Raw genomic sequence first — 25,011 nt, 5'->3', positions numbered from 1 at the left:
GGGGGGACTGCCCTGGCGGCCAGACACAGCCCGGCTCCCGCCCAAGCCGCTCCCCTCACCTGCTGGTGGGGGGCCGCCCTGGGACACTCACTCACCGGGACTAACGCCGGCCCGGGGCAGACCTGGCCTGGGCTCCGATCTGGAGATGCTGCCCTGCCCTGCCCTGCCCTGCCCTGCCTTCCCTTCCCTTCCTTTTCCTTCCCTTTCCTTCCCTTTCCTTTCCTTCCCTTCCCTTCCTTTTCCTTCCCTTCCCTCCCCTCCCGGTCCCCTTCCCTTCCTTTCCCTTCCCTGCCTTCCCTTCCTTCCCAGCCCTCGCTGCCCTGCTACCCTGCTGCCCTGCCCATCCACCGCCGCCCTAGCTCTCCTGTCTTTGCTTCCCGGACACACAAACCTCTTTAAGTTCAGTGTCCAGAGAATCTGGCTTGCAAAAAAAAAAAAAAAGCCATGACCTCCCAGGGCAGGGTGCAGGTGCCGGCAGTTGGTGTACAGGGGCATTAACCCCTTGTGGCTGCCTGCTTGGAAATTGTAGCCTGGTGGAAAGCGGCTCAGTCTGGAGACTCTCCATCCAGTCCTGGGAGCCTCACAGCATGGTGTGTGTGTGTGTGTGTGTGTGTGTGTGTGTGTGTGTGTGTGTGTGTGTGTGTGTGTGTGTGTGTGTGTAAGGGTGGAGGGTTGTAAAGGATTCAGTCTCTCCACAGCTCTAGATGAGCTGATAGTCCCATGTAATTTGGTTCCACAGTCCTGTGGAACCGAAATAGTTAAACCCTACACACCGAAGCTGGGTGGGGAAGCCCCTGGAGTTGGGCACACCTGGGAGCAATTCCTAGAAGGGCTTCCAGTCCTCTTCCCAAACCAACACCGGAGGAGTCACTGTGGAGGTGGGGGGTGGGGAGGAAGGCCTTCTGGGGGGCGTCAAGCTGCTGTCCATCTTGGTTCCCAGGACCCCCCGTGGCTGTGGGGATGAACATTGACATCGCCAGCATCGACATGGTGTCCGAAGTCAACATGGTGAGTGCTGAGATCTATGCCTAAGTCTGGGGGGGGGGAAGGGGGAGGGTACATGGGGTGGGTACGTGGCTGTGGGGTGCCGGCCTGCCTGGGGACAGCAGCTGGGAGACTTGCTTTGGAATTTGCTGTGTTCTAGAGTACCAGGATTCCCCCCTCCTCCCAGGTGCTTCATGATATTTTTTTCCCCAACCTGGTCCAAAGCTTGCGTCTTGGGAGTAGTGAGTGAAATGCATGGCCCATCTGCATGGGAATCGCAGCCGGGGCGTGGGGTGAGGGCGGCTACGTCTGCTCAGACCCTAACCATCCAGGGACTGACTTGGCCCGGCCGGTGGTTTGTTCTGTGGAAGGCAGGAGGGGGTCTGTTGGGATGGTTTTATTTTGAACTGGAAATGTCTTTCGAGAGCATGTAACATCCAAACGATCCGGTGACAAAGGTGCCATACCGGGTCCTGAATTAGTGATGGCCACTTGTTGCTTTTGGAGATCACCAGTGTGTAGTTCATGCCAACACCCCCATTCCCACTGCTCTCCACCGCCTTTAACCCCTTCTGTTCACCAAAAGAGAGAAAAGGAAACAGGCTACCTAGTTTCCCAAAGGCAGGTGTAGCCCTGTGTCAGCTCCGGTCACTTGTCTGTTGTGGTTCATGGTGAATCTCAAGCTTGCACAGTTGATTGACAGCTCCCCCACTAGTGACTTCTTGCTTGGAGTAGGGGTAAGGTTCAAAGAAAAAACCAGTGTTCCCTAAGCAAAGCCCTTGTGGGGGCTTTGCTTCATGCAGGAGCGCCCCCTGCTGCCCATGTTGGAGCACTGCAGACATGCATGACAAGGACAGGTGTCCCAGATTCCCCCTCTCGTTGGGGGGTACTTCTCCCCTGAATTTTTCTTGTGTTTCTGAAATCTTACCCCTTTGAAAAGTTTCTCTAGATAGGGCACCATAAGACTTAAATCTAGAAAACATACTGCGCACCTCAAAAAATGACGTGGTATCATTCTGTCGACAAATCCTGGATGTATAATAATTAGAGAGATAAAATGCGTATATTTCCATGCAAACACTTCTCAGCCAGCAGTCAGCACTAGACGCCTAACTGAGTGTGACCTAAAGTTAGTACACACTAATTAACTCAAGAGGGCCCACGTACTCGGAGCTGGGCATGCTGTCAGCATGACATAAATTTCCCAGAATTCACAGAGCAAACTCAAACACCAGCATTATTCCTATGCATTTTGCACTATCCACAATTAAGTCACAGTCTGTAGGTGTCTCAAGATGTTAGGCATCCATTTCTGCATGCTCTTTTCCTCTCAGGTTTTATTTTACCAGCTGCTTCTGTGGAGCACCTTGAAAATGGTAGCTCTAGACTTCTGAAAGACAGTCATGAAATGGCTACAGGTTACTGCGCGATGCTAGCCGAGCACTCCGATGTATTATGTGGGAAAAGTTCTTCGAGTGGTAAAGCTTTCCTCTCTTCACTGTCCTAAAAGTTTTGCTCCTTTTCCCCCTGCAGAAGGTATTCTGAGGTGGACATTATGCCAAGACCTGCTAGTCAAAATATAGTTCTAGCTAAAGCAAAGTGCCATCACGTCAGGCTATTTACTGTTGCTGAAAAATCATGGGATGTTGGAAGTGTAAAAATAATGTCAGGTTGTAAATGGGACAGCATTGCAGCATTAATGATTAAAACCAAGTGTTAAAAATTCCGAGCCAGACTCCTTTCTTAGCCTCATGGTAACACTCAAGGATTTGTCCAGCCACATTTTGACTTGTTGAAAATTAGCATCTAGTTCAGCTAGCAATCTTGATGACCTCATATTCAGCTTCCAAAATGAAATTTGATAACATAGGTTGCTGTTAACTTTGGTTTACAATATATGGTCAGTTGCTTAGAAGCAACACATGCTGAACTCTACCGTTGGCGCCTAACAAATGCTGTGTGTTGGTGGCAAATAATAATTCTATACAGGAATAACAAGGATAGGATCTTGGGGGTAGATCTACTTCCTGAAGAACGGCTGATTGATTATTTAGTTGATTAACACATTTCTCCCTCAGTGGGGATTGTTTGTGGACAGAAATATCTGGTAATTGCCACTCTTATTATGGCGTATCTCCCTTTAGCGCATGGTAGGCGCTAGATGAGCTAAATTGTCATTGACTCATCTGTACTGAAGGAATAAAGGTCCGCATCTACGCGATGCTCTTTTAAGCGACAGTGATGGAAAGATGCTCAGCTGGACCAGGATTCATGGATGGCAGTGCCAGCTCTCATCCTTAGAGAGGCCCAGCGTCCTTACCTATTCAGGTAGCCCTTCACCTGTCCTGAGTTCCAGACCTCCTAGTAATTGTGCCTAAGGAAGACTAGGCTAGCAGTCCAGTGACCCCGGGGTCCATTCTACCCGATTCTTTAAGCATGCTTGCGTTGACCACAGACGGTACTAGGCCTCACTTTCTTCCTTTTTTGAGATGAGAAGGGATATGCTAAATTCATTTCCAGCCCGCTGTTCCATGTACCTCCAGCTTAGTAACAGTGACTGGTATAAAGAACTTTAGAGGAGGGGGGAGGGAGACAGAGAGGGGGAGAGAATATTCCTAAAGAGCAGAGTGTGAGTTCTCTGGAAGCTGGTATTGGCCGGGCAGCCACGTGGTTCTTGGGACCGCCACCTCAGGGAAGATCCTCAACTCCAACGCCCCTGGGCAGGAAGCGGGAAGCGGGGCCTTGCAAGGGTGTATTTTTAGCCGTCTTAGTTAAATTGGCAGGAATCTTTTTGTTAAGATTCTTTGATGAAAATTCCCTTATTTTTTTTTCTTCCTTTTTTGAGATTCAAATCTGGTTCTGAGGATTGAGGACTGAAATAGCTCTCTCTCCATTCGCAGCAGCTCCTTCTCCATCTTGCCAGCGAGTGCGGCGATATTTCACTTTTGAGGAACGAGTTCTAGTAAACACATACACAAATTACCTTTCTATGGGATAGCAAGTGGAGAAAAGTACGGCTTTTTTTTTTTCTTCTCCTTTTGAACAGATGTTTCTTGCATCACCAGCTGCACAGTTTAAAATCTCATTCAACAACAAATAGGTCTTTAGCAGCCACGGGGAGGCAGGCGCGTGGGAGCCTGATGGATACAGCCATGATATCGCCCGTTCATCCCCTGACCTCGCAGAACGGAACCTCCAGATCCCTTGTTCTTACTTTCCACCTGATGTTCTTCCATCGAGCCGACGAGCTCTGGGTCTTGTCTTCTCTCTCAGAGCAGTCAAATAAGGGCCCTAGGAGTCTGTCTCCAATCAATTTTATCCCCTCCCCCCCCCCCAAAAAAAACTTTACCAGTCACTGGGTATTTGCTATATATTTAATAGCTCAAGTTGTCTTGCATATACCATAGTCTCTCTTCTTCTATCACAGTCATAAATTACAGACTAGACAGGTGAGTTTCTCCTCCAGTGTGTGTCCTCCCTAGATCCTGAACGAACAATCCGTTTTCTCAGCAGTGCTCCGTGTAATTCGTCTTACACTAAACCATTTCTGCAGGAAACTAGGCCCTGCACTCACGATGCTCACCCTCAAGGCATTGCCTTTTAAAACAGCCATGTAGAAAGAACCTCAATTTAGGGTTATAGGTGTGCTGAAGGAGGAAAATACCTAGAACGTAGTCAGAATATAGTATACTGACCAACTGCATAAAAATTTGCTCAGTGAAAAGGTTAGACGGGGGCTGGGAAGGTGGCTCGGTGGTAGAGCGCTTGCCTTGCATGCCTGAGGCCCTGGTTTCGATTCCTCAGCACCACATAAGCAAAAAGAAAAAAGCCGGAAGTGGCGCTGTGGCTCAAGTGGTAGAGCGCTAGCCTTGAGCTGAAGAGCTGAGGGACAGCACCCAGGCCCAGAGTTCAGGCCCCACGACCGGACCCCCCACCCCCCCCAAAAAAAAAAAAAAAGGTTAGACATCTGTGGATAAACATCTGTGCTGGGGGAAACAAAGGCATATTGAAGAGTGGATGGGAGAAGAGGAAGTGCATTGAGTGAGATGGATCTCTAAGACACTGGGCGGGGTTGGAGTGGAGGTTAGAGTTGCTGCCGAGGCATGGACACGGGTCCGATGCCGTCGCTGGCTAGGTGCCTTACTCAGGAGTTTGCCTTTTTTTATATAGTGTTTGCTTTTATGATATTTTTGCCCAAGGCAGTTGGGGCTCACAAACGGATGTCAAGAGGGAACCAGGTAGATTCCGGGCTCCGGGAGGCCTGGGGGGGGTGGGGGGCTCGAAGGGGGGACGGTGGTGGAGCAAGAGCGCTGGGCAGCAGCCAAGGGCTCTCCTGCCGAAGGGAGACACGCCTGTTGTCTGCAGTGGAGGGGTGCTCTCTCCACAGGTGCGGGGCAGGGGGTGGAGAGGAAGGGCCTTGGGAAGCAGGGACTGTGGAGAAGGACGTGGAGATACACCGAGGTCACAGGCAGGCTGAACTCCAACCCGGAGGCTCTTCCCCTTTTTCTCCTTTCCTTTTGCTTCTCTGTCTCTTCCTCGTTTTCTTCCTTCCCCTGTTCCTTCTTTCCTTCCTTCCCCTCCCTCCCTTCCTCTTCCTCCTCCTTCCCCGCCTGGCTCCCCCCTCCCCTTCTTCTCCCTCTGCCTTCCCAGTGCTTAAACATCTCCACCATCATCCCATTAATATAATGAAATAATTGCAGCCACAGTGTATGGGATCCTTCACCTATGCAGTCATTATGTTAATGCTCGTTATCTCAATCAAGCCTGCTATAAAAAGTGAGATTGCATCCATTTATTTATTTATGAAAGAAGAACCTGAAGCCCAGAGAGGTTAGGTGACTTGTTCAAGGTCACTAAGCGAGCAATCAGTGACCTCCCTGGTGCAGAATTGCAGCATCGGGCATTTGTAAATGCTGCAAAGCTCCATGTGTGAGTATTTCATCCCGTCAGCACCCTGATTGGCTGGAGTTGTTTCTGTTCTTTTTGGGGGGTGGGCGGGAATAGTGATGGCTCAAATAAACCAATCCTTCAGGAGATGCTGCAGTAGCTTATCTCTCTCTATCTTCAAAACAAATCAATTTTATGAAACTGAGTCTCCCAGGTAATTTCTTCATCCAGTTGAAGTACAAGATATGGCTGCCATCTGTGAGACATTTCATATCACATCCATTAAGCACAATTTAGACCAGGCAATAAAGGTAGATTGGTATAAAGTCTTGAGGAGTTAAGGGTGCTGCTTTTGACATAGTTTCTCTCATAATAAATGGTGCCAATGGTTAATATTTTTAGCAATTTTTCCAGTACTTCAGCCAAATCTGTCAGTAACCAGCAGTGCCAGTCATGTGGGATGAGTAATTGTCACAATCTTGCCTAGTCTTGTTTCCAGAGCTTTCAACTGCCATCTTGGTCTTAAGTTGTGGGTGGCCACACACAAACGGGAAAAGATCACACTTTCCTTTTATAAAATTACATTTGAAAGCCCTAATTGGCAACTGAACTTGTCCTTCTTGGATGCATTTTTCCTACACTACCTCTCCAAGAGTGGACTGTTTTCTCCTCTTCTCTGCTCTTTTCGGGTATCTACCACATGTGGTATCTACCCGCACCGCTTACTCGTGCATGCCAGTGTCTGTCCATCCTCAAGGCCTCAGCTGCAAGCAAATTCTTTTCCATTGCCTTTGCTGCATCCTGGGGGTGTTGTGCTTGATTGGAGTGCTGTGGCGGGCAGGCCCTGCCTGGAAAGCAGGCAGGAAAGCAGGCACGGAAGTACCGCCTTTCACGCATTGGCCCCGGATCACGTGATCCCAGAGTCACAGAATTCCTGAGGTCCAGCTGTGCACCCTAGGAATTTAACAGCAGGCCTGACCTCTACTTAAAAGAACTCAGTGGCACCCCTGAAATTGTGACAAACTCAACAAGTCTCTAGAAGTCACGTGTGCCCTGGTGGCACAATTGTCCTGTATGAGAACCATCGGTAGACAAGTGACGTGTTTTTCATCTGCAAGCAAAGAAAGGAGGTATTGATTGGGAGGCTTTGTGCTTACTTGCCCATTTCACATGTGTTTAACCTTACATTGTGGGGGGAGAAATACTTAAAAGTAGTAGTAACCATCCATATCCTCATCAATTCGCGGACACTTTTTTCTCTTAACTACATTTTAATTCATATGCATTTGCTAATTCATATTTTACACTGGCTACTTAGGTGTTTTTAGGTAAAGTATTATATTGTACATTTTAGCAAGGGAAGGAATATTTTTCATAAAAACATATCACTATCTACTACCAATGTAACTTTGGCGTGTTTTTTCAACATTCTTTCCGTAATCTTATGTGTAAACATATGCAAACATAGGGAATTTTTTTATTCATTGTGTGTTATTTGCAAAGTCACAGGAATCTAATACACTCATTTTTTAAATTATTAGCCACAATTGTAGCTATTGATTTCTTTAAAAAATGATTTAGTTTTACCTATGCTTCACTAATAACAATAGGGAAATAAAATGCTAAATGTATAACTGAATTTAAATAACATAAATCGAAGTCTGTTTTTAAATACCATATATTAATTTGATTCATATATTTCCAGTTATTCTTTGTTCTTTCTATTCTGGTATTATTTGGTTTTTCCAGAATTGTTTTGTAAGAAGTTCTGGATGATGTGAAAACACTTTGAAAATAGGCCATTAAAAATTGGTTTTTAGGGGCTGGGAAGGTGGCTTAATGGTAGAGCGGTTCCCTTGCATGCATGAGGCCCTGGGTTCGATTCCTCAGCACCACATAAGCAGAAAAAACAAGCCAGAAGTGTTGTTGTGGCTCAAGTGGTAGAATGCTAGCCTTGAGCTGAAGAGCTGAGGGACAGCACCCAGGCCCAGAGTTAAGGCCCACAACTGGACCCCCCCCCCAAAAAAAAGAGTCCAAAAGACAGAAATAAATTGGGAGGCACACAAAGAATTTCCAATTCTTGTAGTTCATGTTGATACACTTCATTATATATGGTCCTATACGCTTTGCAATTGGCCTATTGTGAGCCCCAGTTAAGAATAGCATAGACATATATATTCTAGTTATTACAAATGAGGGAAAACATGCAACCTACTTTTCTTTGGTCCTGGCTTACTTCACTTTGTGTGTGTGTGTGTGTGTGTGTGTGTGTGTGTGTGTGTGTGTGTGTGTGTGTGTGTGTGTGTGTGTGTGTGTGTGTGTGTGTGTGTGTGTGTGTGTATCCAGGTCTTTCCATTTCCTTGGGATGGGGCAATGCCATTCTTTCTGATGGAAGTATAGAACTCCAATATAATATATGTAACATATATATATATATATGTATGTATGTATGTATCACATTTTCTTGATCCATTCATCTACTGAGGGGCATCTGGGTTGGTTCCATATCTTAGCTATGGTGACTAATGCTGTGATAAACATAGTTGTGCTGGTAGCTTTAGTATGGCCTTGTTTGTGATCATTTGGGTAAATGCCCAGGAGTGGGATTGCTGGGTCATAGGGGAGCTCTATGTGGAGTCTTTTGAGGAACATCTGTACTGCTTTCCAGAGTGGCTGCACAAGTTTATTCAAAGAAACACAGAATTTATTTGTTGCTTTGTCATGCATTTTATCTGCCAAGCATGTACTTTATTAAACCAGGAGATAAATAGATCTAAATTATCATGTCACACTCTACTCTGAAAAATATGAGACTGTGTGTGGGCCTTCAGCTTTGGGCAGGCCATTCGCTTTTGCTGGTGTACATTTTCTTAAACATTTTATCAGCATTTCTATTGCCAAGTCTTATTTCTTTGCTTTATAATTTGGCAACTACTGCCCATTTGCCTGCCAAGAGGCCTTAACTTAGAAGTAATTCTTGGGCAATTGAAGATGAAATAAATTTTCTTCTAACACAATGGCAACAATTAAATTCATGGAGTCTTAAAGGTGAGTCAACATATATCTTAGAAGGGGGACATGTGAGAGAGCCAGGGCGACAATTAGGGGTTAAAGAGTGGTTCTCCGTGACCGTTACTAGGTGTTCAATAGCAGAGACAGAATTTGTTGGAGCAGTAGTTGAATGGCCATCATATGTCAGGTGAGCAGGAGATACTTGTGGGATTCAGACCACGCTGGCACTGTACCGACTGGTCTGTGCAAGATGGAGGTAACTTTTGGACAGAATGAAGGCCTAGAGCTGAAACTTTGAGGAATTAATCTTCATCGCCCAAGGGGACAAAGAGGAGGAGATATGGGGACAGGAAAGTGATGGATGGCAGAATAAGAAGATGGAATAAATAGCTAGAAACAAAATGTGTGAATTACATTTTACAGTGATTATTTTTTTCTGTGCAGGAAACTTCCTCTGATTCTAGAATGGATAGGCATCTCCTTTGCATTACACTCAGAACTTGCTTCAATAGGTCTAATCTGGGGTTCTAAACTTGGCACCTGTAAAATCTGTCTAGGTGACTCCCTCCTGGACACTATCTGGTCACTCTTAAAAACACGAGTCATGATGAGGTTAGTTCTGAAGATGATCATGATCGCAGAGACTAAGGAAGATGGATTTGTCCCTAGGTGTAAGAAGGGTTTTCGAAACAATGCAGTTCCCGGTGGGTAGAATTTGTTGAGGAAGATTTCATGGGAGAAGGAGAAAGCTTGAAAACAGAGCAAAAAGGAACAGGATCGTGTGAATAGATGGAAAGTTAGCTCAGTGGAGCAAGGACAGTATGAAAAGACACAGGGCCGGATGGTGACAGGTAAGGTTGCAACGACCAAATATAGAGAACGCCTACCAGCTCACTTAATGCTCCCAGGAAACCCTTCAGAGCAGGTAGCCGCACTGCCTTTCAGGGACTAGGCAGAGGGTGTCATTTCTGAGATTGCACAGCTAATAAGTGGATGGGAATTGTAGGGTGTGTACCTAGGATAAAGCTTAATTACAGTGTCTTGAGAGCTGGGCAGAAGAGACACAGAGTTCTTGGGGAGTTGCTATGATAAGATAGGCCTTAAATATCTTCACAGCGAGCAAAGGTAAAAATAGGGGGCACTCTTTAGGAATAAGCAAAAGGAAGATAAACATTTTCCAGCTCTGATTTTTTTTAATTAAAAAATTCCATTTAGATTAAGTGACTCTGTTAACATTTATGTGAACATACTCATCACCCTATTGGGAAAGGTTGACAGCTTGTGAGATGCCCCCCGGCCCAGCACCTGGGCTGATAGACTGATAGGGAATAAAGGTATCAGTGAGTGATTGAAGACATCTACCAAATAGGACAGTATTGACACTTTAGAAAACACATTGGGATGACAGAATTTGGCTATTCCTCCTTGCTTAAAAGATGGTTCTTTGGGGCTCAGAAGGTGGCTCCATGGTAGAGTGCTTGCCTCGCATGCATGAGGCTCTGGGTTCGATTCCTCAGCACCACATAAACAGAAAAAAGCCGGAAGTGGCGCTGTGACTCAAGCAGTAGAGCACTAGCCTTGAGCTGAAGAGCTGAGGGACAGTGCCCAGGCCCAGCATTCAAGCCCCACAACCAACATACATACACATACACATACATACATACATACATACATACATACATACATACATACATACATACATACATACATACATACATACATACATACTGGTTCTTTCTTATTAGCAGTGATAGGTTTTTTCCCTACATTTTTACGTGGAGAGAAAATGTCCACCACAGTAGCTTCTTGTCGATTCTCATAGCTGGCAAGTCAGCAAGGCTGGTTTTGATTGGCGGAGTATCTTGAGGTTGCTGAGTTAAATAAAGCAGTAATTCAGTGCCCACAATCGAGGCAAGATTATTAAAATTTAATCAAAAGAAGTTGACCTACTGCTTTTATAGGACTCTTGGACCCGTCACCTTTGTATTACTGTGACAGACTGCCTGAGGTAATCCACGGAACGGGACGAAAGGTTCGTTTAGGCTCACAGTTTTGGTCTTTGGTTGCGTGGCCTGGTAGGGGTGCTTGTGTGATACCCAGGGTGCAAAAAAGAGAAGAAAAAGGCACTCGGGTCTTAGCGTCTCCTTCAGGAGCACCCAGGAGCTGGCTTCCCCCTGTCAGGGCTCACCTCTGGATCTTGAGGGGACCTCTGCCTCCTGGCAGCACGCAGCTGTGTGCCAGGCCTGTATCACCAAGAGCTTTGTGGAACACCTCAAATGTGAGCTGCAGCTAATAACTACACCCTAAAAGCCAGTCCCCACTCCGCTATTTCATTTTCGGTTTAGATAGAAGGGATGTGGTTTCTATCTAAATCCTGTGAATTTGGACCTCCTGTTTTGACTCAAGAAGTTCAGATAGATAAAACCATTTTAGCAACTATGGTTATTCATACATACAGTTTGCATGCACGTTCCTAACCTATAATAGATTTCGGTGTTATGTTATCAGTATCCATGTATCCGCATGTAATGTTAATATGCTCATAGTTAACATACTATATAATTATACAAATCTGTTGAATACATTTGTTAATTTGGATCCAGATAGGAAGATTTGTCTGTAGATAATGTTTGGCGTTGTGAATCTTCTCTACAAAAATTAAAAACCTTATCTTACAAGTTGTATAGATGGTCACTTTCTGTAGGAGTTAGCTCTCGTGTTCATCTTCTAGTCGGATGGAAGAGCTTCATCACTGAACTCCCTTGTTTATAAACAATGCTGCATCTAGACAGGGCCAGAATCAAGACTGCAGTTTGACTTTGTCCCTCTGCCTTGCCTCTGTGTTCTTCTAAAGTTAAAGAATTTGGGCCTGCCTCTATCTGCCTTCAAGGAGGTGGTAACTAGTCCACGCTCTATGTGTCAGGTGACTTTCAGAAACCCACAAAGTCAAACAGATAACACAAGAATGAAGTCTAACTCTGCACATTCAGTCCACCTCATTTAGACAGCAGTGTCATAATTACCAGTGTTTCAGTATCGTCAGGACTAGTGGATAAACGGAGGATTATGATCTCTTCTCGTCCTGGATGTCATAAATCGTGGTTCACTCCTGGGGAGCGAATTCAGTTCTTGCTCCACACAAAAATCTGCCCTGAATAAAGTATAGGTTATCAGATATAATAATCACACTTCATAGTTCAGGAACATCTTTTAATACCATCTATAATTTTTCTAATGGTTGCATGAAATTTTATTGTATGTCTGCACAGTATTTATCAAGCCAGGCCTCTTTTTGATGGGCCTTATGATGGTTATTTGCAGGACATTTTTATGATGAACTAAACTATATTGAAATTTTCTCCACGCTTACCCCTGATACTCTTGAAAACTTATTTCCAGGGGTCAATTTTTTTTTTTAATTTTCTGGTAAAGATGCTGCACAGGGAGGTTACAGTTAATGTCAGTAAGGTACTGAGTACATTTCTGGTCAGGCATTGTTGAACCAAAGGCCCTAGAAGTTGGAATTCTTAAGAGTTAAATTGAAGAACCCCCAGAGAGTGTCCCCATTGTAGATTTCGATATCACAGAGCTGTGCCTTTTTCAACATATGCTCATTAGTATTCACAGCACTGGAGTATGAGCCCTCCATTTACATATGCTCACCGATCAGCCCTGAGTCTCTGTCGGTACCACTCTACCTTTGCTAAGCTGATAGGTATATTGGTTATTTCTTTGATTAATTAAATCTCACTGTCAGTTAACTCAAACACATTTCTGTGTTTACAGGCCATTTGCACTTTTCTATCTGAATCACCATTTTGTGTTATTTTTAGATTCTTTTCTTTTGGAAGATTTGGTGGTGGTTTTTTTTTTTTTCTTACTAGTGGGTTAGAATACACGTGAAGACCCTGTAGAAATATTTCTTTAAGTAGTGAATGTGTGAATGATATACTTTATAGTCCAGAACTTTTTAATGTGGCTTGTCTCCATGAAGAGTTTTTGTAAGAAGAGAATGTTCAAATGTTCCTTCTGTGTTAGTGTGTATATGCTCTCCTGGGGCTTGTCCTCACACTCACCCTGGATTCTTCTCTTCAAGTCTGTTGGATCACTTCTTGAGCCACACCTCCACTTCCAGCTTTTTGCTGGTCAATAGACAGAGGAATCTGCCAGGGATAGCGTTGAACCGTGATCCTCAAAACTCAGCCTCTTGAGTAATGAGCATTACAGGCCTGAGCCACTGGCACACAGCTTCTTTCTCTCTTTCATAGAATTTTTATTTAAAAAGAGGGAACCCATTTAAAATAGGGATTAGATGTAAAGCAAAAACACGTAGGTCGCTATGTAGGTGGATGGGTTGTTCAGTGTCATTGGGACAGCTAGCTGCTCATTAATGATTTGGAAAGTTTTCTGTCACATAGCAAATCCTGTTTGCCTGTAAGCCTGTTTTTTCCCCCTGTAATCGGCTCATTGATACTTCCTTACATTTTGAGCCATCACCATGCAGATTTAAGTTAGTATTAAATGTAAGGCAAATATTCTTCATTTATGTTTACAGCTCTGACTTTATATTTGATCATTATGAAATAGTTTTCATTGACAAAAGTCTTTACACTTTAATAAATTTAATAAATTACTATTTTACAACAATATTAATTCATTTTAAATTTTATTGTGGACTAGAGGAGGAGATTTACTTCTCAACCACACTGGTTCTTCTGATTGAAGAACATGATATTCCTCTCCACTTATGCACTCTTTTATGTTCTTCAGTAAAATTTTATATAGTTTTTCTCCTGGTAGTTCTTACACATTCCTGTTAAATTGACTCCCATAGACCTTACATAATTCTTGTTAGATTTATTCTTTGATTCTCTATGGTTTTTACAATTATTGAGAATGGGATTTTTGTATTTACTGATCATTCTTGATTCTTAGCCAGCCCAGGCTGGCTTTGCTCCATGATCCTGAGTGGCTAGAATTACAGACGTGAGCCCCCAGTGCCTGGCTTCTGCATACATCTTTCAAGTGCCTCAGTGACCCGCTGTGCCTCACACAGCTGTGTGGCCAGAGTTGCAAAGGCACGGAGAACCGTCTTCAGTTCTGCTCATGGCTGTCTTATCATGGAGCAAAGCCAGCTGGGCAGGGAAGTCCGTGAGACTCAATAAGCTATCCAAAAGCCAGAAGCAGAGGTGTGACTCGAGCAGTACATCTACCAGCTTCCAGTGAAAAAGCTAAGGGACAGCACACAGTCCCTGAGCTTTAGCCACAGTAATGGCACCAAAGAGAAAAGAAAAAAGAAAAAAAAAAACAGAAAGATATATGTAGAGACATTAGACATTATGTACTGTTCTTAATTTAAACATGTAAAAAGTGATTTTTAAAATTTTTGATTTTAATCTTCTCCTCCATATGTTTCACTTGGCCCAAAGAATTCACACACATCGCCACGAAGAGATAGTATTCAAGTTTGCTTCATTTCCTTGAACTCTGCATGCTAAAATGTAGACAGAAATTAACAGTCCCGGTTAGTTTGATCTCACCCACAATCAAGAAGACACTTGTGAATATAATCTGTAGAATCATCATGGCCTAAGTTAAATGATAACATCCGTTGCTTGAAATACAGATGATGTAATTATAAGTTGGGAAGAGGAGGTATTTCACGTGTCGGAATTGGAGAATAATGCATCTGCCATGCGTATTAGCCTTGAATAGCACAGCTACTTCAGAATGATGACTTGGCTGGGTTCAATCCAAAATCAGAGCGTGATTTATATCCAAAGACTTGATGCTTTACAGCGAAAGCCCATAAAACCTTCTTCCCCTTACAACCTCACCGGAGGTGATGGTTGGTTTGACCGTTTTCAATCCATTGACTTGACAGTCACCTTTAATGAACAGTTTTAATTACCACCTTGCCTCATTCGGTTAGGTGTGGTTTAAGTTCTGCATGAAGTTCAAAGTTTCTGAAAAAAAAAATGCCAAAGATGTTACTGAAGTTTAGGGAAGATGCATCATACATTTGAGGATACTTGGGTACTTTGGTGAATTATAATTTTTTTGGTTCAGTTGCATGTGCCTTTGAGAAAAAGGCCAGAAGATTAGATATGATAGGAAAAAACCGTCAGCCACCCAGCATTGTCAGCCGTCTGCTCTCTTCGTCTTCCTTCCTCCTCCCTTCCTTCCTCCCTCCCTCCCTCCCTCCTCTCTCCCCTTGCACAGTTGAAAGAAGTTATCAGTCACTCAGGTTGTTAAGTGATTTCGCGCTTGAGTATTGGTAAGCTCATGATGATGCTTTAGCAGGATGGGAAATAACGTCACGTGACGATGTCACGTGATGCTGCCACGCGTGTGAACCTGAAGTGACCCCACTTCTTTGTACAGGAGCATTTCCTGCAGTCCCGTCTATGAAACTAGCACAGGACTGATATCCACCTGAGATGCATGAGTTTGCAAAATACACGTTTTCCCTTGAGAAAGAATTTTTTTTTAAACTAAAAATGTTGATGCATAGCACATGAGGCGTTAGGCTTCTGATCTGATGTGTCCGGAGAAGCTTGGTCTTTTACTATTACGTCTTGGTTTGGTATATTTTCATAGAAAACAGTCTTATTTTAAAGAGAATAATCAATAAATAACAATTGAAAGACCATTTGATGTTCATTGCAGTAGATTTATTATCTCTTCTAAAATGATAATTATGGAACTACCCTCAAAGATCCACACTGAAATATTTAATTTTTTCAACTAAATTTTAGTGAGAATGACTCCAGTAATTATGCTCACCCCTTGTTTGGCTAGTGGTGGTCAAAAGATTATTTATGCTCAAGACTAGAGGTCATTCAAATATGTTGGAGTGTCTATTTTGATAAAACTTCATGGACATACGCCTGTGTCCATTTGGTTATTTTAAGTTGCCTGTTTCTTATTTTATAAAGTGATATAGTTACAAAAGACATTCTATGGCATGTAAAGTTCAAAATATACACTGACTGGTCATTAAAGAAAAAATGTTTTCTAATCTTTGTTTGACAGCAGTAAGTCCAATAGAAAATATGAAATATTCTATATAAACAAGGCATGGTAAATGTAGAATATTAAATTACACATTGTTACTTGGTTTTCATGCTTAAGTATTTGCTAAGACTTGTTGAATGAAGTGATTTTAACTAGAAAATAATTGAAGGCGTGTTTCATTAACAAAATACATTTTTTTAGTTAATTAGCACTAAGAATATGTTAAAATGTAACCTATAGTATTAAATGTGAAGAATCGTTGAAAATAATATGAAACTGTTTACTTCCTGTTACTAGTATACTGCCTAAATTTTTAATAAACTACCTATAGTCTAAAATTGCAATAACACCAAATTATATTGCATTCTGCTTTATAAATACGTTAACCAACTAGAAAACTTCCAGTGTTAATTAAATATGTTCAAGGACTTGACTTAAACTTGGATTTATTTGTCTAGTAGGTTCAGTTATGCATGGCTGGCTGGCCCTTTCTTACATCTGAGATAACTATAGTTACTCCTGATTAAGTCACAACTAAGTTGCCTTCCTTTATGCATAGTCTGGTATTCTTGCTGTGCTCTGCTTTATGGTTTAGTTGGGATTTCTAGCCATAATTCAATGGACAAATTTTGGAATTGAACGGTATCAGCCTGAAGGTGGATGTTAGATGAACTGCCCAACATGTAAGAGTTGCTTTTTGTGGAGAGCTACATATTCTTCTAACACTGTAGTAAATTATAAAGCTGCATGATCTAATAAAGTTTAGATGTTTTGGATAGGGCTAATATTTTGACTACTGTAAAAATTAAAATCAATAATACCTTTTCTACTCGATCCTTTAGCATTTTATCCTACTGAAGGAAAAATAGACCATTAGACTGTTCTTTGGGAAGTCAGAGCCACTGCTGTTTTCTTGAGTGTTCCAACCACAGGAATGTCTCGCTCAAAAATGAAAGATCTGACTCAGGTGGTTACATAAGAAAAGAATGAAATTAATGTTAGAACAACCTTTAATCCCCTTTATTAGTGCTGCTTGCTCTTAAGAAGTTTTGGCACAACCAAATTATAGTTTTGTTCAGAAGTTATTATCGCTTGCATTCAACCAGCAATTTTTACCCACGGATGTTTTGGTTGAGTTTTGGAATTTATTCCGGAAGCCTTTGTACCTCCAGTTATGTAAGAATCTGCACACCAACAGAGGTGAGAGGGAACAGACAGCTCTTTCCAACAAAAACCTCCTATTTGCTGGTGAGCAGATCCAAATTGACATCTTTAGGCAGACAATCTTCATTTCTGATGTTTATACACTGAAATTAGGGCTAGGATTAAAAATAAACCACAGAATAGAGCTAAGCAGGAATGATGGGGTTGTACATTAGATGTAGTTTAATTGTTGTGATTTAGCAGTGACTACATATGCCATGATAATTCCTTTGTAAGAAAAGCAGGAATGTCAGCAGTGAACTAATCCAGCTTATCACATAAAGTCAAGTTTCCACTACAGTCCTCGAAGGTCTTAGAGATTGGTTAACATGTACTTAAAAAAAAAAAAAAAAAGAAAAGAAACATAAGCCAATCTGGCTTTTCTTGGTAGAGCAAAACTAGTCACATTTGATTGTTACTTTGACAACAAATAAAAATGCAAATTTCTTTCTTACAACTGAACAAGGTGTACTTAGTTGTAAAATGGATGAGTTTCCCTTTCTGCTTCTATAAACACTGAGGTAGCGTTTCAGCCCAGCTTAGGATCTGGGCCATGGAGACTTTTTTTCTTTATTGTTATCGTAGGTTGATATACGGAGGATTATAGTTACATGAATCATGGCATGAGTAATGAGTACAGTTCTCTTTGAACCATGTCTCCCCTTTTGTTACTCTCTCCCAGTTTTTCCCTCCTATCCCCACTTACAAGATATCCAGTTCATTTTCTACATGGAGTATAGTGGGTTTCACTGTTGTATTTGGTCACACTTTTCTATCTTTTTTGTGCCCGCCTTTACCTTTCCAAATAGAAACTCTCATCCATCAGAAAGAATGTTTTTGTATCACTTGTAAGGAAATAGAAAGACTTGGAAAAACATTATATTAAGCAAAGTAAGCCAGAGCCAATGAAACATAGGCTGCATGGTTTCCTTCATTTCTGGGAACTAGAATGTACCTATAAATCTATAAATAAACACTCAGAGTGATAAATATATACATGTATGCATACATACAGGGACATAATAAATTACATAGGAACCTAGTCATTCACACACAGACGCCAACGGAGGTTATGTATAGGATTGGTGGACAAAAGCTCAATAGATATGTGCAGATGATCATATAAAATAATATTCAAAGGGCTGAGAAGGTGGCTTAGTGGTAGAGTGCTTGCCTCGCATGCATGAAGCCCTGGGTTCCATTCCTCAGTACCACATACACAGAAAAAGCCAGAAGTAGCGCTGTGGCTCAAGTGGTAGAGTGCTAGCCTTGAGCAAAAGAGGCTCAGGAACAGTGCCCAGGTCCTGAGTTCAAGTCCCAGGACTGGCAAAATAAAAAATTAAAATTAAATTAAAATAATATTCTATGAAATGAATGCCAAGAAAAGCAAATGAGACATTCTTTAGTAGCCACTGTTGCTATGAAATCTTGAGTCTACTTACTAAGCTTGCAGTGTGGTCCGAATCAAATGACTTCTTAATTCATCAGTTCTGTTATCATCAGTATAAGAATGAAGATATTAGACTCTAAAATTTATTCATCAATTTAAGTAATTTGGCCTACCAAAGTTCTCTGTACATTATCAATCTATACACATAAAGTCTATTAATATGACACACATAGTTTAAATGTTGCATGACTACATAGGACCTCTGATACACAGTAACCTTAGTTTATATACAGTGAAAGTTATAAACAAAAACAAAAAACAACACCCTGAAAAAGTCTCTGGAAATGTAATGAATCGGATTGGCTGTTGGTGGGAGAAGAGTCAGGACTAAATTCTAAATTCATCACATCTACTCACTGGCTTGTGACCTTGGAGAAGTCATTTGTTTTTTCTTTTTCTGGGCCCTTGATCTACTTTTTTTGTTGGTGGAGGGGGGAAATGATTAGGTTAGCATTTCTTTTCCATTAAGGAAAAAAATATATTTTCTAAAAGCAATTTATTTTAATTTTTGAATTTGTAATCAAAGTTGAGAGCATCTAGGCTCAGGGGAAAACAAACAACAACAACAAATCCTAGCTGACAAATAGTAGTTGTGCTGTTTATCCAAAACTGTGCTTCTTTCCAGCGGCATGTTTTTGCCATTTTCTTGCAGAATATTTTCAGTGCTTCGCTTGAGTGATATAATCCTCACAAGTTCTTGTGTCTGCAGGAATCTGCAGTAGAGTTGTTGGGTGCTAATATTTCTATATTTCTGTTGATGTATCTGAGAAGAACTTTACTGAAAAGCTGAAATGCAAAGTAAACATCAAGTCTGCCTTCAGCTCAGTTTTGTTTTTGCAAGATATGTGTCTCATCTTAAATATGTGATAACACCCAAAGGGCTGTTCAGTGTATATCAGGCTAAGATGGATGTTATCTGGAATACACAAAGATCCAGGGTTCATGTACAGAAAATCACAGCCTCGTCACTGGCTAAGGAGGTGGAGGGAGGAGGAGGAGGGAGAAGGAGGAAGGAAAGTACTGATTGAGGAGGAGGAGGAAGGAAAATACTGATTGTCCAGCTTAGTGATCCTGGAAATAGTCTTCGATTCCTATGGAAACCCTTGCCAAGGACATTCAAAGTCAGGAAGTAGAGGGAAAACTTCAGACATTGAGAAGGCATGCCCCTTTCGACCTTCAGAGGCTGGGCTGCCTGCCTTGTGGAGGCAGAGGTTTGGGACTCTGACACTGATTGCCAAGTTGCTCAGATCACAGCATTTTGTTTTGAGAGGGTCTTTTAGCACCCATCAAGATCTGTTGGTTTCTGACCTTTATTATGCTTTACTAGTACTATTTCATTGAATGTCAGCACCTCCAACAACGATAATACCAAAGTTAGCATTTTCACCACATTTGATGACTTTGGAAGTCCCTAATACTATCTAGCTCATTTGAATTTCCTACCATTTCTAAGGGGTGAACATAACAGGTGGGATTTTTTTCTCTCCTTAACTTACCTCCTTCCCTTTCTCTTTCTCTCTCTCCTTTTCTCTTTCCTTACCTCCCTCTTTCCTCTTTTTCCCTTCCTTCTCTTCCCTTCCCTTCCTTCCTTTTTCTTTGTTTTTCAAAAATCAGTTCCTGCAGATGTTAAATATATTGTTATTACTAAAAGGCATATGGTTATAGGTTGTGGAATTTAAGCTGGAATTCTAATTTTACAGACAACAACTCCAGGATCTATCTACTAAATCAGGAAGCAGCTTGTTAAGAATGTAATCAACTGAATAAAAGATATTAAGGAAGAATGATGCACAATTCTCTGATCTTTGATAAGATACCCAAAGCAAGCATCAAGCACATTTCTTTATATAATTGATAACCATCACAAGTCATCCTAAAGAGACTGCTAGAAGTTGCTGAACATGGCTCTCGCTCAGTACCTTGAACAACTTGGAGAAACCAATGTAAAACTGATGGTCCTCCAGCTGTTCGCCACTGGGGATTGGTTGGAGGTTTGAAGCACTGACATCCAATCAAGCATTATAAATCTTAGATGTTAGTCACAGCCAATGAAGTAGACCTCCTGCAGATCAGCCTGGAAACGAGTCGGCGTGATTCGTGATACCTGTTTTCTGGGCATTGTACCACAGCAGCTATTGATTGCTGGGCAAGGTTTATTGATTGTTGGGCTCTCATGTGGAAAGCTGGGATGGAAAATTCAGCTTCGCTCTGTTTCCATTCACTTCATAAAGGCAAATATGCTTTCCTCAAATTCCTGGAGCCTACACAGCCAAAGCAGACCTGCTTCTCTAGGATTAGCTAGAGTTCTAACTATGGTGGGCATAGGACCTCTTAGAACCAGATTTCTGGTCATGGTCTTAATCCAGTTGATGATACTTAATTTATATGGCAGGGACTTGAAATATTAAGGCAAGTTACATAATCTCATTTCCTCCCCTAGGAAGGGAAATAAACCTCCCCATGGAATTGGTGGAAGACTATGATAATGTCTGTATTTTTAGAATATTTATTTGTTGGGGAAATTCTTAAAGCTGGCTACAGTGGTTTACGCCCATCATTCCAGCTACTCAGGAGGCTGAGGCAGGAAGATCATGGGTTTGAGGCCAACTTTGGCAAAGTCACCTATTAGCTTTGATACATAGTAACAGTGGCACTGCAGTGTGACAAAGGAAAGTAATGATGAAAGACGACACAATGGACAGCCAGTCACCGAATGAATAGTAAGAATCTGAATAGACTAAAACAAATCATAGAATCCTTTCATTTTGTAACTTCCTGGTGATTTCTCATTGTTAAATTAAGACATAAGAATAAACACCAGGAAAGCAAAACGCATCTTCCTGGCCTAGCACATTTGAACTGCTTTGCGATGAAAGAGCTAAACATCACTTACACACTTAGGTTCGTGTTGAAATTTACAGGTGACAGAAGAAAGGAACTTGGGCATCCAGCCCTTATAACCACTCTCAGTGTCTTCCTAGAGACCGCTGTAAAAATGACATCTAATTGCAGCAATCAAAGCTCTCCATGGCCAGTTGGAAGGTGTGGTTATTTCTTTTTAAAGGTGGGCCCATGCTTTTTCCATCTATCTTTAGTGTCCTAATATTTCACTTGGCATTAAATTATCCTCAAAGCAGGTAGCTAAGACTCATTTTACGTTCCATTTTAATGCAAAAATCTAATATCACCATTGGCTAAAAGAGGTAGGACCCACACTGGAAAGAGAATTTTAGACAGAAAAGAAGATCCCTGGTATTGGACACCATTTCTAAATCCAGTGTGCCTTCTATCTCACTTGACCTTGCTTGGCTTGCAGGAATAATATTTTGGATTTAACTTTTAAATGAGATTTGTATCTTAAAAATAAAACTGCAGAATGACTTGCTAAGTTTTATCTTTTCTCACCTTGCTGACTCTAAATCAGTTTTCTTGCCTTCTTAAATAGGGATCTTATCAATAGATTATTTTAGATTCCCACAGACACATCTCTGAGATTTCCTTTAATATACATTTTCTGAAGCGATTATGAACTGTTTAGTGGTAGCATTTGTGTCGTATTTCATGAATTCCATTGTCTTTGATAAGACCTGTGTGCAAGAATATTCTTTTAAAATATCAAATGAAAGCTCTGCAATATGAAAATACTTTTCAGTATTTTGTTGAGTCCTAAAGACTTCAGTGTGAAATGTCATTGATTTTTCCCTCACCAGCAGATTGTGTGGTGATGGGAGCGCGCGCGCGCGTGTGTGTGTGTGTGCGTGCACACAGGGCCTGGGGCTTGAGCTCAGGGCCTGGGTACTGTCCCTGAGTTTTGTTTGCTCAAGTCTAGCACTCTGCCACTTGAGCCACAGAGCCCCTTCTGGCTTTGAACCATGATCCTCAGATCTGAGCCTCCTGAGTAGCTGGGATTACAGGTGTGAGCCACCAGTGCCCAGCTTGTGTGGTGATTGTTAAGTGGGAGGGTGTTCTTGGAAGGGTAGGTCCTAGACGGGTCTCCACAGAGCTTTCTCCCGAACAACACATTCCTGTTCACACCTATGTCTTCTGTGCATCAAAGTGAAGCATTTAGGACCACAAGACTAGTGGAATGGGCGAATGAAACAGATGCCCAGTTCCCTCTCCACGTCCACGTGTGTGTGCGCATTGATTTTCTGCTGCTGTTCCACGGTGTTACTCTTTCAGCCGTGGCTCGTGGTCTTCAGAAGCGACCCGGTGACCTGCCCATTCATCCCTCTCCTCCTGTGTGCTCAGGGCAGAGCAGACTGCCGAGTCGAGGCGGGTCTACCACCTTCCAGAGCACACTGGAACACGCTCACTCCCACTCTTCATCAGCTCAGCCTTGAAGCTGCTCACCACCCTTCTTCCTTGCCCTTAGACAACTTGGAACTGTTGTTAGTTCCACGCCCAAGAAATGGCCACTGCCGCTTTCCACGGCAGCTGAGTTGGGGCAAAATCAATTCCACTTTGAGCTAAAATCTAATATGGGAGTGAAGTCCATTGCTTGTGTGATAGCCAGTTCTGGAAGCATTGACAAATGGTGGTTTGTAGTGGTCTCTTTGTCCATCTGAAAATGAGGAGCCTGCTTCTAGATGTCCTTGTCACAAGTGCAAGGATATTATTGCCAAATCATTCCTGTTTCCCTGCATGAGTCAAAAACCCCTCTCCCTGTCACCTGGCACAGGTAGAATAACTTTGGAGAATCATTGACTTACTCAACATGCAGTGTTCATCAGTGTTTGTGCTCTTGATAATCAAGAACGGTTATAGAACCATCCCATCCCCTCTCAAGACTGCTTTATGATGAGCTCGTGGATACACTGACATATTCTATTCTCTCACTCACATCTGCTTCCTGCTGGAAATCATTACACGCATCCATAGCGGCTGACGTTTCTTTTTATTTTATTTATTATTGTTGTTTTTTTAAATCAGAAATTCTTTAAAACAAAACAACTACATTTGCCAGTTTATGCTGATAATTTTGCATTGAAAGGTTTTTTTGTTTTTATTTTTTTGGCAGTCATGGAGGCTTAAACTCAGGGCCTGGGCGCTATCTCTGAGCTCTTTTTGCTCAAGGCTAGTGCTCTACCACTTTGAGCCACCATGTCACTTCCGGCTTTTGAGTGGTTAATTGGAGCTGAGTCTCATAGGGACTTTACTGCCTGCGGTGGCTTTGAACCATGTTCCTTTGATCTCAGCCTCCTGAGTAGCTAGGATGACAGGCATGAGCCCCCAGCGACTACAGAACTTCAGCCCACAGCTCTGGTTACTACTGAACATATTCATTATTTACCAGACCTAATAAGCCACGGGGGGAAATTCATCTTCAACGGGCCTCATCCTCAGCTGCACATGTGGCTTTCCAGAGAGGAAGTGGAGTCTGACTTCACCGTAGCCCTAAGACAAGGCCTGATCACATCAATTGTTCTGGGGCAGCAGCTGCAGCCATACTTCTCCAAGCATGGGTGACATCTTCCCCCGAGGCCTCTCCCGGAAGTGCAGGGGTGTGATGACAGCGACATGCACCTGACACTGCTCACCCTGCTCCAGTTTCTAGTATCCTCGGAATATGCCAGAGTGAAGGATGTTACATTAGCAATGCATCTCTGGCAATGCATCCCTTCATGCGGTAGAAAGTGCCTGAGCCATCAAAACGTAGTCCCCAGGGCAGAGCAGAGCATAAATACCAAGTTGATAATTGCTCCTGCCTTAGAGACAAGAAAGGAGATCATTATTAATTCTCTTTAAGGCAAGCATGAGTGGATGCCAAAAACAAAAGCTAGAGGCCTCTGAAGGAGCAGGATGGTACCCGCCGGAGCCAGGAGCTCAGGCTCCGTCCTGTCACTGCAAGTACAGGCTGTCCCGGGCGATCTGCCTTTGTGCCATCGTCCTGAATGAGTGGGAAAGAGCACAATTGAACAAAATGAGTTCACAGTTTCTTGCTATGAACATTAGAAGCGAAGTACTACACAGTGGTCGGAATAATGCCCAGTAGACTACACTGGGTAGGAGAGGCCAGCCTGGGCGGTATTGCAACCCTTCCACCCCCGCCCCGTCTCTGTCTCTCTGTGTCTCTGTCTCTCTTTGTGTCTCCTCCCTCTCCCTCTCCCTCTCCCTCTCCCTCTCTCTCTCTCTCTCTCTCTCTCTCTCTCTCTCTCTCTCTCTCTCTCTCTCTCTCTCTCTCTCTCTCTCTCTCTCTCTCACTCACACACACACACACACACACACACACACACAGTTTGGTGGACAAGCATAAAGAAGTCATTTGAATTGAAAATCTTCTGGAAGGAAATACGGGTCTGCATTTTCAGACATGGATTCAGGGACGTGTGGCTTTTCAGTGACAGCATTCTTCCTAAAGTCATAAAAATACCAAGTTGGAATATTTTGGGGTCCTCGTAAATGATTTATCTTTGGGGATGTTTCATTGCCTTTCTTGTATTTGCATCCGTTTCCTG

At 42.6% G+C, this 25,011-nt stretch overlaps 1 protein-coding gene across 2 annotated transcripts in view; it reads left to right on the top strand.

Moving 5' to 3' along the window:
- Positions 1–25,011, top strand: part of Gabrb2 (gamma-aminobutyric acid type A receptor subunit beta2) — a 134,601-nt gene that overhangs the window by 1,481 nt on the left and 108,109 nt on the right. For both annotated transcript variants that reach the window (XM_069993955.1, XM_069993954.1), the window contains exon 3: positions 941–1,008. In XM_069993955.1, the coding sequence (XP_069850056.1) occupies positions 941–1,008 (68 nt within the window). The remainder of the gene's footprint in view (positions 1–940; positions 1,009–25,011) is intronic.

Source organism: Dipodomys merriami, unplaced genomic scaffold, assembly GCF_024711535.1.
Source record: "Dipodomys merriami isolate MVZ:Mamm:240054 unplaced genomic scaffold, mDipMer1.0.p SCAF_44, whole genome shotgun sequence".
NCBI classification, from domain to species: domain Eukaryota; kingdom Metazoa; phylum Chordata; class Mammalia; order Rodentia; family Heteromyidae; genus Dipodomys; species Dipodomys merriami.
The sequence above is the reverse complement of the archived record's forward strand: the minus strand, read 5'-3'. Positions and strand labels throughout refer to the sequence as shown.